This window comes from Alosa pseudoharengus, unplaced genomic scaffold, assembly GCF_046254945.1.
Source record: "Alosa pseudoharengus isolate Yale_2024_CS ecotype anadromous, Long Island Sound unplaced genomic scaffold, YU_APseudo_1.1 YU_APseudo_1.1_scf_22, whole genome shotgun sequence".
NCBI classification, from domain to species: Eukaryota; Metazoa; Chordata; class Actinopteri; order Clupeiformes; family Clupeidae; genus Alosa; species Alosa pseudoharengus.
The window spans coordinates 3,823,570-3,838,129 of record NW_027468680.1 but is presented as its reverse complement, the minus strand read 5'-3'; the positions used below and the strand labels follow the sequence as shown (position 1 = coordinate 3,838,129).

Here is a 14,560-nt window from a genome sequence, read left to right as displayed (position 1 = left end):
CTCAGGCAGATCACACCAACTGAAAACAGTAGTCATAGGACTCGGTATCTCGGAGCGAGGGCGTGATTATAGATCATAAATCCACAAACCCGACGGTGAATGCACAGTGGAGAAGCTGCAAGGAGCACCCTTCTACTCTCATGCAGCTTGTAAAACTGTCTGCGTGCGCTTACAGGGATTTCTGTGTTGCTGCTGCTGCTGTTGTTTTTGTTGTGTTATTCCAGATTGGAATAGCAGCTTGGAGTTACAACTCTGAGCTCAAAGTAAACACCTAAAATGAATTCAATTGAATTAAATTCCACCCGCTGTTTGGAATGTTTGAGCCGGGGATACTGTGCTCCCTTTAGTAAGCTCCCTTTTGTTTACACAGCAGCTAAAGAGTAACAGGCAGGCAGACGGTAATGATAACTGGGTTCTGGGACTGTGGTTGGCTCCGAAGCGCACCTAGCTCAGATCTGACCTGCATTTAGCCCAAGTGTGAGCAGGATCAGAGCCAATTCTAAAGAAGAAGAAATCACCTGCAGGCATGTGGAGTCCAGGTGTGTGTTTATCTGTGTGTGTGTGCGTGTGTGTAACTGTTTTATTGCACTCTTAATGAGGACCTTCCAAACACTCCCCACCCAGGAAATGACACCAATAAACAGCTGCTTCAGACAGAGCACCATGGCACATCATAAAGCCTGCTGAACTCCATTCAGCCCTCAACCTCAACATCAACAGCCCCCTACACCATCATTAGTGACTGAAGCAGCTTACATTAACTCAGCGTTTCTCAAACTGTGGGTCGCGACCCACTTCTGGGTCGCGTAGACATGCCAGGTGGGGCGCGAAATGACGTGAAAAACAGGAGTTTTTTTAGCACCGATGCGCAATGGACGCACTGTGTTATTCACAGGGAAGCGCTCGTGTCAAGGCAGCTTAGTTAGTCCCGACCTACATGAGATTTTGAACGTGAGAGTGGTGAATTTCATCAAAACCCGGCCCTTAAAAGCGCGTCTATTCTCTGCACTTTGCGAAGAGATGGTAGCTGACCAAAAGGCTGTACTGTTTCACAGCGAGGCAAGGTGGCTTTCCCGAGGTAAAGTGCTGTCGCGCGTGTTTGAGCTCCGAGTCGCCTCTTCTTGGAGGAAGAGCGCATGTTTGAACTAATGAACATTTCTTGACGAAGCTGGCCTATATCTTAGCGATATATTTGATATATCTTAGCGATACATTTGAGTTAAATGTCCAGTTACAAGGCAAAGACAAGCACCTACCTCACCTAGCAAATAAGATTACTGCATTCACCAAAAAAACTTGAGTATGCCTGTTGAGACAGGCGCCTCGATCGAGACAGTATTATGCCTTTGAGATTTCTGAGCGAAATCGCTGAAACGTCTGATTGGGAGCCACTCTTGTGATCCCATGTATTAAACAGTAGGCCTACATCACATCCCTGCAAAGTTTATTTCAAAAATATTTCCCAACCAGCACTGCTCAGTATGACTGGATTATGGATCCATTTAATGCAGCATGTTGGTATTTCATTGAATATATTGTAGGCCTACAATGCTGTAAAATGGCCTATGCTTCCTAATATGTTGCTGGAAAACAGAAATATGTGTGTTATGTGTTTATGTATTATTATATCTGCAGCACCAGCTGATTTTAACTCTGTTGAAGAGGATATATTTAGAACTTGTCATTATTTCAATAAATTTGACAATTTTAAGCTTGACCTACCACTTTCTTAGATTGATGAGGGACAGGTGGGGCTCGAGAATGCCCCCTTGATCAAAGTGGGGAATGAAAGAAAAAGTTTGAGAACCACTGATCTAGTTTGTTAACTACCACAGTCACGAGTTGGGTCGCGATAGCCTGTCATTTTTAAAAAGTGGGTCCCCAGAAAAAAAGTTTGAGAAACACTGCATTAACTAGACATTATTCAGAGCTCTTCCTATTACTTAAGGTTTGTTAATGATACATTCAATGGTGCGTTTTGGTCACATAATATCTTGAATTAGATTCTAGATGTAAAATAGCTAATCATTGGTTTACAAAAACCTCTAAACTGGTAGAATGTGTAAATGTGAATGGTAGTAATAAAGACGGAGTTAATAAATAGACGATGTTGGCAGAGGTGAGGATCAGCCGCACAGACACAGAGAGACACAGATTTGTGCTTCCCTAACAGTGACACACTCTTCACACACACACACACACACACACACACACACACACACACACACACACACACACACACACACACACACACACACACACACACACACACACACACACACACACACACACACACACACACACACACACACACACACACACACACACACACACACACACACACACACACACACACACACACACACACACACACACACACACACACACACACACACACACACACACGTCGGACCCTGACAAACTGGCTTCGTTTCACTGAGCTGGGGACTTAAGTGGGGTGGCCTAAAACGTAACATAGACCACGTCATCTCTGCACCTGCTGGTTCACACACACACACACACACACACACACACACACACACACACACACACCGAGTGATGGCATGCTGTCCGTGTGATTTTGAACAGGTGGTGAAGAGGAGGAGAGAGAGATAGAGAGAGGGAGATGGAAAAACAAGAGGGAAGAGAGACAGGGAAAAGAAAAAAGAGAAAATGAAAGAGAGAAAGAGAGAGACAGACATAGAGAGATGGAAGGTGGAAAATGGGAGAGAGGGAGAGAGAGAAAGAGAGAAAGAGACAGTGACAGTAATGGTGAGGAATTGGGAGGAGGGTTGGCATTTACTAATCTCCTCCACTTTGCCTCTGGGACCGAAACGAAACCCTGCACTTCTCTCAGGGCAAGAGAGAGAGAGAGGGTGGGGGGGGGAGAGAGAGAGGAAGGGAGAGAGAGAGACAGAGAACACTAAATGGAGCCAAGACTGAGAGGCCAAAACAAGTAGTGGTTAGGATTAAGTGTTATTTACATGTCACCCGTGCAGGCCCTTCACAATGCAGGATTTAGAGTAGCCTACAGTCCACCTCGAGGAGCAACAGGGACTAACTAAGATGGTACAGGGTTGAAATTCCACTCACAGTAGTGTAATATTCATTTATGTATTACATTGGACTTGCAAAATGATTAAAAAGTCTAATTCAGCACAGGAAGTCCTATTTAACAGTCGTGAGACAGCGGAAGTCACCTCCTTTCCCGATCGGACAAACTCCTCCTTCTGAGCACCAACATCCTGCAATCAGAGGAGGGATGGAGTTTAGTCCACACGCCGTCTCAGGACACTGCACACAAGCAAAACGCAAAACACACGGCGCCGATACCATCTCAGCATGCGCAGGAAGCGCCCTAGTCTCGGAGGAGAGAGTCAATAACCAGCCCCACCATGCCCCCCCCCCCCCCCGCCCCAATTTCTAACGTCGGCCAGTAATGTAGGACATACATCTCACAAGCTGCATTAAAACTCCAGGCAATAACCACAACACTAATGGTGCATATAGAGGTTTCAGATGAACCAGTTTGAGATGGAGGGGAGGCAGTAGTGTGTAGTGTGGCTCGTAACATGACACTGGAAAAGGATGAAAACAGTGAGTGAGTGAGTGAGTTAGAGGGAGTGTGAGTGAGTGAGAGGGTGAGTGAGTGAGTGCATTGAATAAACAAATTTGGGCTACTCAAGCAAGCAGTAAAGCTAATAACCAGATATACTCCAATTCTGTGTGGTAATATTTGTATTCATGTATTATTTTTAGTTTAAACTGCTACAACAAAATTCCCTGATATTCCATGACTTTGCCTCAAAAATGATAAAATTCCCTGACTTTCCATGTCTGGAATAGACTTTCCAAAATTCCATGATATTCCAGAAATTCCATGACCCGTGGGAACCCTGTACATCCTCACGACTGAACTGAACTGTGTGTTACTGCCCCCTGCTGGCCACAGTTGGACTTACCGCCACTCGGAGACGGTCCCTCAGCTCGCCCACGTCCTTCAGCTTGGACTTGTGGAGCATCCAGCGATACCGCAAGTCCTCCAGCTCCACGTCCTCCACCTCTGGCCCGGCGCCGGCCACTGACCCGGCGACCCGAGAGTCCAGCAGCTGCTGAAACTGACCCTGGCCCCAGGGGACACGAGACCGCAAGGCCTGATGGGAGTTTAAAAAAAATAACAAAACAAAACAAAACACAAAGCTGAAGGGTAGCTGACAGGAAAAGTAGCAAAAGAGAACATGTCTATATATGGATGTTACTTTGCCACCACGCAATCAAAAGCTCTTTCTTCACGTTACACTAACAATGGCTGGTAGTCTCTCTCAGCTGTATTTCTGACGTGATGTTTATTGAAAATAAAAACAACACAGAGAACCATAAACAAGTCGGTTGTGTCAGTCAGTTACTCAGCCCGAGCCGTAATGATCACATTGTGTAAGGCAGAAAGTTTTGGGAAGGGAAAATAGGTTACAGTTTAGAAAAACAAATGCTTGTTGGCATGACTGCCGAGTTTGAGTGTGACTGTGTGTGTGTGTGTCTGTGTGTAAGTGTGAGTGTGTATTTGTGTTTGTGTTTGTGTGTGTGGGTGAGTGTGTGTGTGTATGTGCCTGTGTGCATGTGCGTATGTGCGTATGTGTATTATTATATGTGTTTGTTTGTATCTCAATCTTTTCACTACGCTCCTCCATCTCCAACAGACTTAAAAGGCAGCACAGTAACTCTTTCATCACATCGGATGGGAGTTCTCGCTGGAGACCTGAAGCTGCTGCTCTTTAGCACCACTCGTCATAAATGTGCGCGCCAGTCTGGCTGATCCGAGAGCTCGGCTGCCAACGTCTATTCTCACCGCCTGGCAGGAGGCCGAGCCTCGCCAAGGTTTGATCTGCCTTTTTTTTTTACTCTCTCAAAGCCTGATAAAAACTTCAGCCCTCAAAACGTCATCAGGAGCTGGAGTTTCAGTAAGGGATAAAACCATCAACCAAGCAGTAACCAACACAGACCTGTGCATACATGGATTATTATTCCAAAAACGGTTTACCCCCGTCGTCACCTTTTAAGATGACACACCTGAGCAATTTCACAATGACAGAGGCTCTTACATACAAACAGGAGTGACTTCATGCAAACCTAACGCAGTTCCGTTCTCAGCGTCTGAAACTTTGATGAAAAGATCTCCCCTCCCTCTCCCTCTCCGCGCGCGCGCGCGTGTGCGTGTGTGTGTGTGTGTGTGTGTGTGTGTGTGTGTGTGTGTGTGTGTGTGTGTGTGTGTGTGTGTGTGTGTGTGTGTGTGTCTGTGTGTGTGTGTGTGCGTGCATGTGTGCCCACCTTAAGCGTATTCTCTCTGATCTTGAGCTCTTTGGCGCTGATGGCTCGGTGGCTGCTCAGGATCCCCGAGAGCTTGTCAGTCTCCCTCTGAAGCCAGATGTCAAAGTGGCGGTGCCGCTCCCCCGAGTCGGCCGGGCCGCGGCCCCCCTGCGTGGAGAGATGCCCGAGGGGGAGAGACGCGTCATTCACAACACAAGACACGCAACCGCCAGGCACCGCCAGGCAGCAGACATGAAAGAGCATGGGAGAGCACGCAGGCACATAGGGAGCACATACTCTTCCCATCTCCCTCCCCCCAAACACCCAACGACCACACGACCCCCCCCCAAAACATAAAGTCAATGCCCCCCCCCCCACAAAAGACGCTACTACTCAAGCAAAAGACCCTACGACTAAAGTCCCCCCCTCCAAAAGACCCTACTACTCTAAGACATATCCCATACCTCTCATACACACCCCTCACATGACCCCAATCCTCTCGGACATAAACTCCACACCCCCCCCACCCCCTCCTCTCTGCTGTCTGCTCTCGATCCTACCTTTGTGGGCGTTGGTGTCGTGCCGGAGTCTCGACCGGACGCGTCTCTTCTCGCCCCCCTGACCCTGGAGCCGTCCAGCCCGCTCTGCTCTCCGCTGCGGCGGCGTGCTCTCAGGCTGAGGCCCGGGCTGTAGCCTTCGCCGTCCTCCAGGGCCCCTCCCTCCCCTCCGGAGGCAGCGGCGTGCTCCTCCACCCACTGGCCCGTCCGCCTGCTCGCCCCCGCGTCTCCGCAGACCGACAGGCCCCCTCTCTGGGCAGTCCTGCCCGCGCTCGCCCCCAGCTCCCCTCCCGAGCGATCAGAGTCCACCTCCTCCACACTCTGGCCGCCACTGACCACTGTCTGACCCCTGCCGTTGCTGGGCAACAGGTTTGGCTGGCCCGCCCCTCCTCCGCTCTGCGCGCTGACGGCCGTGTCCAGCGCTGCGAGGCCGGAGAGCGCGGCCAACTCTTCGTCCATCTCCAGGCCATCTCCATGTGCGTCGGCCGAGCCCTCGTGCTCCCACAGGCGGCGACGTGGACCTCTGGGGTTCTCCGCAGTGCCCTTGGCTCCGGCCTGACCACCTGAGCCTTGACCTCTGACCCCTCCTGCTGTCTCTCCTGCTGTCTGACCTTTGACCTGTGACCCCTGTCCATTCAGAAGCCTGCAGAAGTACAATCTTTAGTTAAAGTAACTCACCACAAACATGAAAATCTATAAACATACGGTCATGTCAACAAGTCAACAACTCTACACATGCAGACAAAGCACATTGATTGATAAAATTAGTTTCGCTAGAAAGCAGCTTTATCATTACTTGTCACATCTACAGTATGTTATATAAACTGATTGTTTAGGACCCTGCAGAGACACAGGCCTCAGCATGTTGACATAACTCCTATAGCACCTTCATCTGCAGTAGCAGTAGACGGCTATCCACCAGTGAGTAAACAAAGTCCTTTAGTGTTTCAGTCTGACTATAGAGCAACTTTGTTGTTATTCAATTAAAATTGTACTATTAAATATCCCACCATGTGGTCTACAAAGTTTGATTTGTTAAAAGAAACTACAGACACAAAACACTCTACACAAAAAAAAAGCAAGTATGTAAATTTGTGTCAACAATATTAATCCTTGTTTCAATTTACCTCACAATTTTGGGACGGCAACATATTTACCCAACACTGCCCTTGTACGGTATGCTGTGTCCACACACAGACGTTCCCAACCTTTTCTAGTATAAAACCCTTCTGACCTGTGCAGGTGGAAGCTGAGGGATTGCAGGGTCTTCCAGGATTCCCGCAGGCGCTTCAGGTCACGGATGATGTGAACTTTGCCCTCCTCAGAGGTCTTGGCCAGCACATTCTGCCCCTGGTGTTCCGTCTGTCGAAGCTGCTGTTCCTTCTCCGGAAACTCCCCTAGCGCCCTCTGCAGGCCATACAGGGTATGAACAATTACATTTTCAACTCAACCACTCAACTCTTAGCGCAGTCAAATCCATTCACACAGTTACAATGTTTATAATCTGTCTATGCCGAGTGATATGAAATATACAGTGGGCAGGCTGAAAAATGAACTCACTGAATTGAAACTACTGCTACAATCCCCTTTGATGTGTCAAAGACAGGCTGACACAGAATTGAACTGAGTCAAAAAGAATAAGTTCAATGGTCTTTGATGTGTCAAGACAAACTGCGGCTAGCCTGCTGGGAATGTGTGGAGTAGGAGGAGTAGGAGGAGTAGGAGGAGTAGGAGGAGGAGAGGGAGGAAGCACGGAGCGGAGCTGAGCCGTACCTCAGCCTCGTGCTGCCGGTTCTCCACGCTCCACTCCCCGCCAGAGCTGCGGAACGACTCCAGCTTCTGCCGCATGATCATCAGCCACTTCTCCACACTCAGCAGGCTCTCGTGGAAGACCTCGTGCTCCGAGATCTGATGCTCACACTCATTCACCCTCACCTGGAGATCACACACACACACACACACACACACGATCACAAAAATGCACAAAAATTCACAGAAATTGAACAGCCTCTTCATTGCCAAAATCAAAACAACATGAAGAGACTATGATTGTATTCTATTTAGCATCCGTAAATGACTAGTTACCCTGACGGTTTTGTAGACTATATTCCAGTCGGCGAAGAGGCACTCAAACTTGGCTCTGTTGGTGGGACTGGATGACACCAGTGTCTCCAGCGCAGTGATGTGAGCCTCACAATCCTCCAAGTCCCTCTTGAGGACCTGCACGTAAAAGCCCCTACAAGGTTAAATTTCCTCATTAAAAACCTGTCAGAGGCGTCGCCTGACAGGATAGGGTGAGTCGCGCGTAATCCTTCCTAACCCTTTTGATTTGGGGACCCCTTAAGAAAAGTGATTTGTTCATGTACATAAGGACAAAAAAAAAATAAATCACTGAGACCCCTTCAAATCCAATTTACAATTGAGATTCGAGAGGGAAAAGCCTCGGCAAATTCAAAAGTGACTTTGAAAGTGGAAAAGACACCATAGCAATCATTTTAAACTTGTCACTACAGCATGTTATATCTACACGATTCTGGCTATCTGTGAGTCCGAGGAAAGATGAGTTTGTCCAGTCCAGTGTGACTCACCCTCAACTGGTCGCATTGACTCTTCTTGGCCAGAATGTCCGGCTGGAGGGTGTGTGAAGCCAGACACAGCTCGTTTATGAAGGCCAGCTTCTTACGAATGGACCCATAAGCATCCCCAAAGTCTTTGGTTCGTGATATTAATCCCTGTCAACATGGGCAAAATAGGGAAGTAAACATGTGAAATAAACAACAACACCTAAGAAAAAATAAACAACACATCCTCATCTGAGCTCTTTTGCAAACCAGGGTGTCTCATTTTAATTTGCAAACCAGGGTGTTTCCTTTTAATTTGCAAACCAGTCTCCTTTCAATTGTGCAGCTTGATTGCATAATTCTAGATGGATGCCTGACACTGTTGTACTTTTGTGTGAAAAGAAGCATTTCCAGGTAGAGAAGATAAGATGCACAGGTGCCGGAGAGTAATTAGTAGACCCACCAGTATCCTGTCAACAGCCATCAGTATCCTGCCAACAACCTAAGCAACTGTTGCAGGTGGTGGACACTTGAAAAGATAGAGATGTCACGAGTGGGTATAAAGTACTGTAATGTTGACACTCTTAAAGGCACAATATGCAAGATTTTCCCAGTTTACAAAGCCAATTTGATGGTAAACGAACTTGTAATAGGCGAAACGTTCACTTAGCATAGCTATACAGCATAGACGTAGCGATACCCTACTGAGAAAACCTGCCATGCAACTTCCAAGAGTGGCGCCCCGCCAAAACTCGTGAGAATCTGAAACATTACCTGGTCAGTAGATATAGCTCTTTTGAGATAGTTTTTGCCTGTTGTTAATCCTTTACCTCCACAACAAAAGCATTTGCACTGTGTACAGGGGGGATAAGTCACGAGAACTTTGCTATTTACAATAGCAGAGTAACATATAAATACATCGTGACTCTAGAGGGAGCTCTAAACTTGCTAAAAATACCTAAACCTGCATAGTACACCTTTAAGATAAACATTTATTCATCTAGCAGATGCTTTTGTTCAAACCAGCTCAGCATGTAATTCTGATATACACTTGTCCCATTCAAAATGTTCCGAACTGTGTGATTCATCCTCAGACTGGCATCCGTTACACTTATAGTTATCGTTCCAGGTGTGAACGGCCCTTTGCACTGCTTCTCTAGGTGTGAAACTGGATAAGCAGGCTTCAGAAGAAAAATGACAGCTATCCTGAACTTTCACTTTGACTGAAAGAAAAATGTTTAACCTTTGCAGAATGATTCAGGTTGAATCTGGTTATTTCTACACACCTACAGTAACCTTGAGATGTGCACGGACACAGACACACACACACACACACACACACACACACAGACACACACACAGACATCAGGAAACTGCCTTGCCATGAATACACACAAAGGCATAGAAACTTACAAATGTGTTATTGAGGTCTACATCTTCAGCCACAGCAGGTGTATGACACCATTGATGTATGGCACCATACATTCACAATGGAACGCAGGAGCAGAACTATGTTCCAATGCTCCTCTCAATAGCAACACAATTACACTCAAGATTACCTGAAGATTGGCTCCTAGCCTGCAGGGACTCAAGTGCCATCACAAGTTACTCCTGTTAAGCAGTACTTGTTCGACTGTTGACAGACTACATCTTGCTACAGACTACAGACTACAATTGCCTTTCACGAGCATGGACTAAATATTTATCTCCCCTTTGAGAGACTGAGGGACTGAATACAGCATCTTTCTATTGCCAAATAACATCAAACAGTGGTTAAAATGCCCCCTTGAAGCTTTATTGTTAGAGCATAATTTATCCATACAGCAGGACTAAGCTTGCAGGTGTTTAAATGAAGATATTGATATTTTTACATTGAAATATAGATAAGGAGAGCTCTCGACTACTCAATCCATAATTTAAAAAGTGATTATGAGTCAAGCTGCATTGCCTTGTTAAAATCGCCAGTGTATAGAACAATAACAAGCCTTAGAGGGTTGTCTGATTATCTTCACAGCTCCCCATTATAATATAGTAGGTCTGAAATGACAGCTGATTAACAGATAATAACTCCCGGAGTCGAGCTGGTGATTCAAAGGTTAAATAGTTCAGTAAACCCATCAAGTGCTATTATCTCTCACCCTCCTATAAGGGCAGAAGCCGACAATGCCACTGACGTGAAACTGTCGCCGTCACCGAGCGTCTAAGCAGACTCAACCTGCAGCATTGTTTCCAGGGCACCTTCTGGGACACCCGTAATGAGGGCTATTTATCATTTCTATTTCTGGAACGTTACCATAAGACAACGTTCGCTCTTAATGAAGCCACAGAACCAGAGTAACATTCACACTCTTCAGTCTTAAGCTGCATTTACATTCCCGGCCATTTGCTCGTCGGCGGTTGGGGTTTTTTTGCCTCGAAAGCCTCATTATTTCAACTTTGCCGCAAAATAGTTTGCTTCGCCAGTGGTCATTTTGCCTCTAACTGCATTAACATCCTATGGTCTCTCATCATTAGTCTCCTCTATATGCGAGTGGGGCTATAATGTGCTGATACTCTTTGTTCCCAAATGTTTACACTGTGTTCGATAGATAGATAGATAGATAGATAGATAGATAGATACTTTATTAATCCCCAAGGGGAAATTCAAGGCTGATGGCTGATGGCTACTTCAGTGGAGCCAAAGGCTGAGCTGAATGAAAGTCTAATGCATTTTGCATTCAAATCAATCTTAACTGCTGGATCAATGGCCAAAGACTAATGCATAATACGGGGGACTACTACAGGATGGAGTGGGTGACCTGGTAGTATTGCTCTAAGTCTCTTACCACCTGCGCCCTCGCCATTACAGCACACATAATCCTCATCTTATCAGCTGTTACCGCAGCGTCATTGCATAACCACACAGTAGTACATCCAGGGTTCCCACTCTCAGTCAAATGTAAAAAATGTACTTTTCCCAGACTTTCCCTAACAAAAAAGAAAAAAAAATGACCAATGATTTCAGAGCACCTGCTTATCGGTCAAGAATCTTTTACTTATTTACAGTGGGGGATAAATAGGCATTGAATAAAAACAGTTGGGCTACTCAAGCAAGCAGTAAAGCTAATTAGCTATACAAACAAATTCTGCATGGAAATATATTTGTATTAATGTATTTTGGCAAGTAAACTTCAACAACAAAATGTTCTGATATTCCATGAATTTGCCCCAAAAAATGATAAAATTCCATGACTTTATGACTAGGATTAGACTTTCTAAAATTCCATGATATTCCAGAAATTCCATGACCGGTGGGAACCTTGTTTACCTAAACTGTAAGAAAGACCGTATTGTAAAGTTGAATTGAATAAGTTACATCTCTGATCAGTCTGTCTCTATTTTCTTTGAATTATATTATTTTGCGGTGTTCAATCTGGCATGCAAAATCAGTGCTTAACACACTGGGGGATAAAGTGGATGATTCAGGTGATAATCATGGTCTTTTTATGCTGTAATTAATATAGCTACACTCTAACAAGCAGTGTTATATAAAGATGCATTTAATGAGTTTCTACAGCACAACTATAATGAGTTTGCCTGCTTCTGGATCATTATTACTACATTCCTCTTGGCATGCTTGACCAATATGGCCTGTATACTGTAGTGTGTGTCTTTCCTGTTTATGTGAATGATACATTAAGTCTAGTCCATAATGAGGTGAGAATGACAGTGGAATTGTATGTCATGTTTCATTTTTAAGTGTTATGTTCTATGTAGTCAGAATATCTCTTTGAAGATCTTGTGGTTTCCTTCTTAAGTTGAAGGTAAGCATATGGTGTCCTCTCTACACTAACCCCCCCGTTTCACATCTGCTTAGCCAGTGCCAACCTGTCCTCTCTCAGATACATCCTCACTTGGCGTCTGAGTCTGCAAGATCATTACAGTTTAGTATTGTACGCTACTGTAGGACAGTATTGAGTCTACCATTACACAGTAATCACTTTGGTACATAGTTAAAGCTTATCAGAACCTTAAAGCTTATCAGAACCTTAATCTCCTATGTCACTGAGCATTTCAAGCTCTACATTAGCACAGTGTAGCTATGCTATGGAGAGTGTAGCACAGTGTAGCTATACTATGGACAATAGCACAGTGTAGCTATACTATGCACAGTGTAGCTATGCTATGGACAGTGTAGCTATGCTATGGACAGTGTAGCTATACTATGGACAATAGCACAGTGTAGCTATACTATGGACAGTGTAGCTATGCTATGGACAGTGTAGCACAGTGTAGCTATGCTATGGACAGTGTAGCTATACTATGGACAATAGCACAGTGTAGCTATACTATGGACAGTGTAGCTATGCTATGGACAGTGTAGCACAGTGTAGCTATGCTATGGACAGTGTAGCTATACTATGGACAATAGCACAGTGTATACTATGGACAGTGTAGCTATACTATGGAGAGTGTAGCACAGTGTAGCTATGCTATGGACAGTGTAGCACAGTGTAGCTATGCTATAGAGAGTGTAGCACAGTGTAGCTATGCTATGGACAGTGTAGCACAGTGTAGCTATGCTATAGAGAGTGTAGCACAGTGTAGCTATGCTATGGACAGTGTAGCACAGTGTAGCTATGCTATAGAGAGTGTAGCACAGTGTAGCTATGCTATGGACAGTGTAAAAGCTGACCTGAATACTTCCCTTACTGCATAGTTATTATGAGTTTGTCTGAGTTACTTCTGTCCTATTTTGCTCCTCTACCCTGCTTTGTGAGACCAGCATGGATCCCTATGGGCTGTTGCCGGGGAGAAGGGGGTTGTTATGGGCCCCTTGCAGGCTGCGGTGGTGCTGAAGGGGGTTGTTATAGCCCCAATGCGGGTTGTGGTGGGGCTGAAGGGGGTTGTTATATATAGCCCCAATGCGGGTTGTGGTCGGGCTGAAGGGGGTTGTTATAGCCCCAATGCGGGTTGTGGTGGTGCTGAAGGGGGTTGTTATAGCCCCAATGCGGGCTGTGGTGGGGCTGAAGGGGGTTGTTATAGCCCCAATGCGGGTTGTGGTGGTGCTGAAGGGGGTTGTTATGGCCCCCATGCAGGTTGCGGTGGGGTTGAATGGCGTTGTTATGGGCCCTTTGCGATGAGGGCAGTCGTGAGCGGTGTTGTGCGGTTCGGTGCGGTGCGGTGCGGTGCGTTTGCGCTGGCTGGGGTACCTGGAGGCGGCTCTTGCGCTGCAGCAGCTGGCTGTGCAGGAGCTCGCGGCGGCGCACGTTGGCGCTGAGCTCGGACAGCAGGCCCTCGGCCGCCTCGGGCCCGAACACGCAGCCCAGCAGGTCCCGCTTCACCTGCAGCAGACTCAGACGCTCCTGCAGCTGCAGGCTCTGCTTCAACAGTTTCTACCGAGGAGAACGAAGGAGGAGAGAGGGAAGGAGAGAGAGGGAAGGGGAAAGAGAGAGATGGAATAGAGAAAGAGGGGAGGAGAATGGAGAAAAGGGATACAGAGATAGAGAGACCAGAGGAAAGAGAGAGAGAGACAGTAGGAGACACAGACAGTAGGAGAGAAGAAGAATATAACAAAGAGTGAAAGAGATGGAATGGAGGCAAAGAAAGAAAGAAAGAAAGAAAGAGAGAAACAGCAGTTTTATTAGCTGTTATTAGAGCAAATGCACCAAAAACACACACAATACAATTCGTAAACAGCTTTATTTACATATTAAAGGCAAAATGCTAAATGCCAACCTATGTACAGTGCTTTGGCAAAGGGAATCTATATGCCTGTCATAAGCTAATTAAGCCCATTAGAATTTGAATTATTGCTAGGAAGACGTGAGAGAGAGGGTGAGTGTGAGAATGTGAGAGAGAGAGGAGAGAGAGAGAGAGAGAGAGAGAGAGAGAGAGAGAGAGAGAGAGTCAGACAGAAAGAGACAGCAGATTGCAAAAGAGGTTGGCACCACAGACAGGCTAACTGACCGTGGGCAGAAAAAGAATGGCAAAAAAAGAAAAAAAAAAGAAAAAACGAAATCGAAAATTGAATGAGAGATTGAGTCAGCAGACACCAGGAACACACACAGACAGAGAGCAACATTAGCAGAATAGAAAGAGAACCACCCACTGGCAGATTACAGCAGCTTTCAAAAAATCATTTCATATATTGCTACT

General features: G+C 46.0%; 1 protein-coding gene across 3 annotated transcripts in view; it reads right to left on the bottom strand.

Moving 5' to 3' along the window:
- syne3 (spectrin repeat containing, nuclear envelope family member 3) overlaps positions 1-14,560 on the bottom strand; it is a 37,768-nt gene that overhangs the window by 4,805 nt on the left and 18,403 nt on the right. For 2 of the 3 annotated variants that reach the window (XM_076300281.1, XM_076300282.1), the window contains exons 9-17: positions 13,615-13,797; positions 8,450-8,593; positions 7,947-8,081; positions 7,635-7,796; positions 7,096-7,268; positions 5,865-6,504; positions 5,326-5,472; positions 3,963-4,154; positions 3,201-3,245 (exon numbers count right to left, since the gene is read on the bottom strand). In XM_076300281.1, coding sequence (XP_076156396.1) covers positions 3,201-3,245; positions 3,963-4,154; positions 5,326-5,472; positions 5,865-6,504; positions 7,096-7,268; positions 7,635-7,796; positions 7,947-8,081; positions 8,450-8,593; positions 13,615-13,797 — 1,821 coding nt within the window. The remainder of the gene's footprint in view (positions 1-3,200; positions 3,246-3,962; positions 4,155-5,325; positions 5,473-5,864; positions 6,505-7,095; positions 7,269-7,634; positions 7,797-7,946; positions 8,082-8,449; positions 8,594-13,614; positions 13,798-14,560) is intronic. The other variant, XM_076300283.1, reaches the window with a different exon arrangement.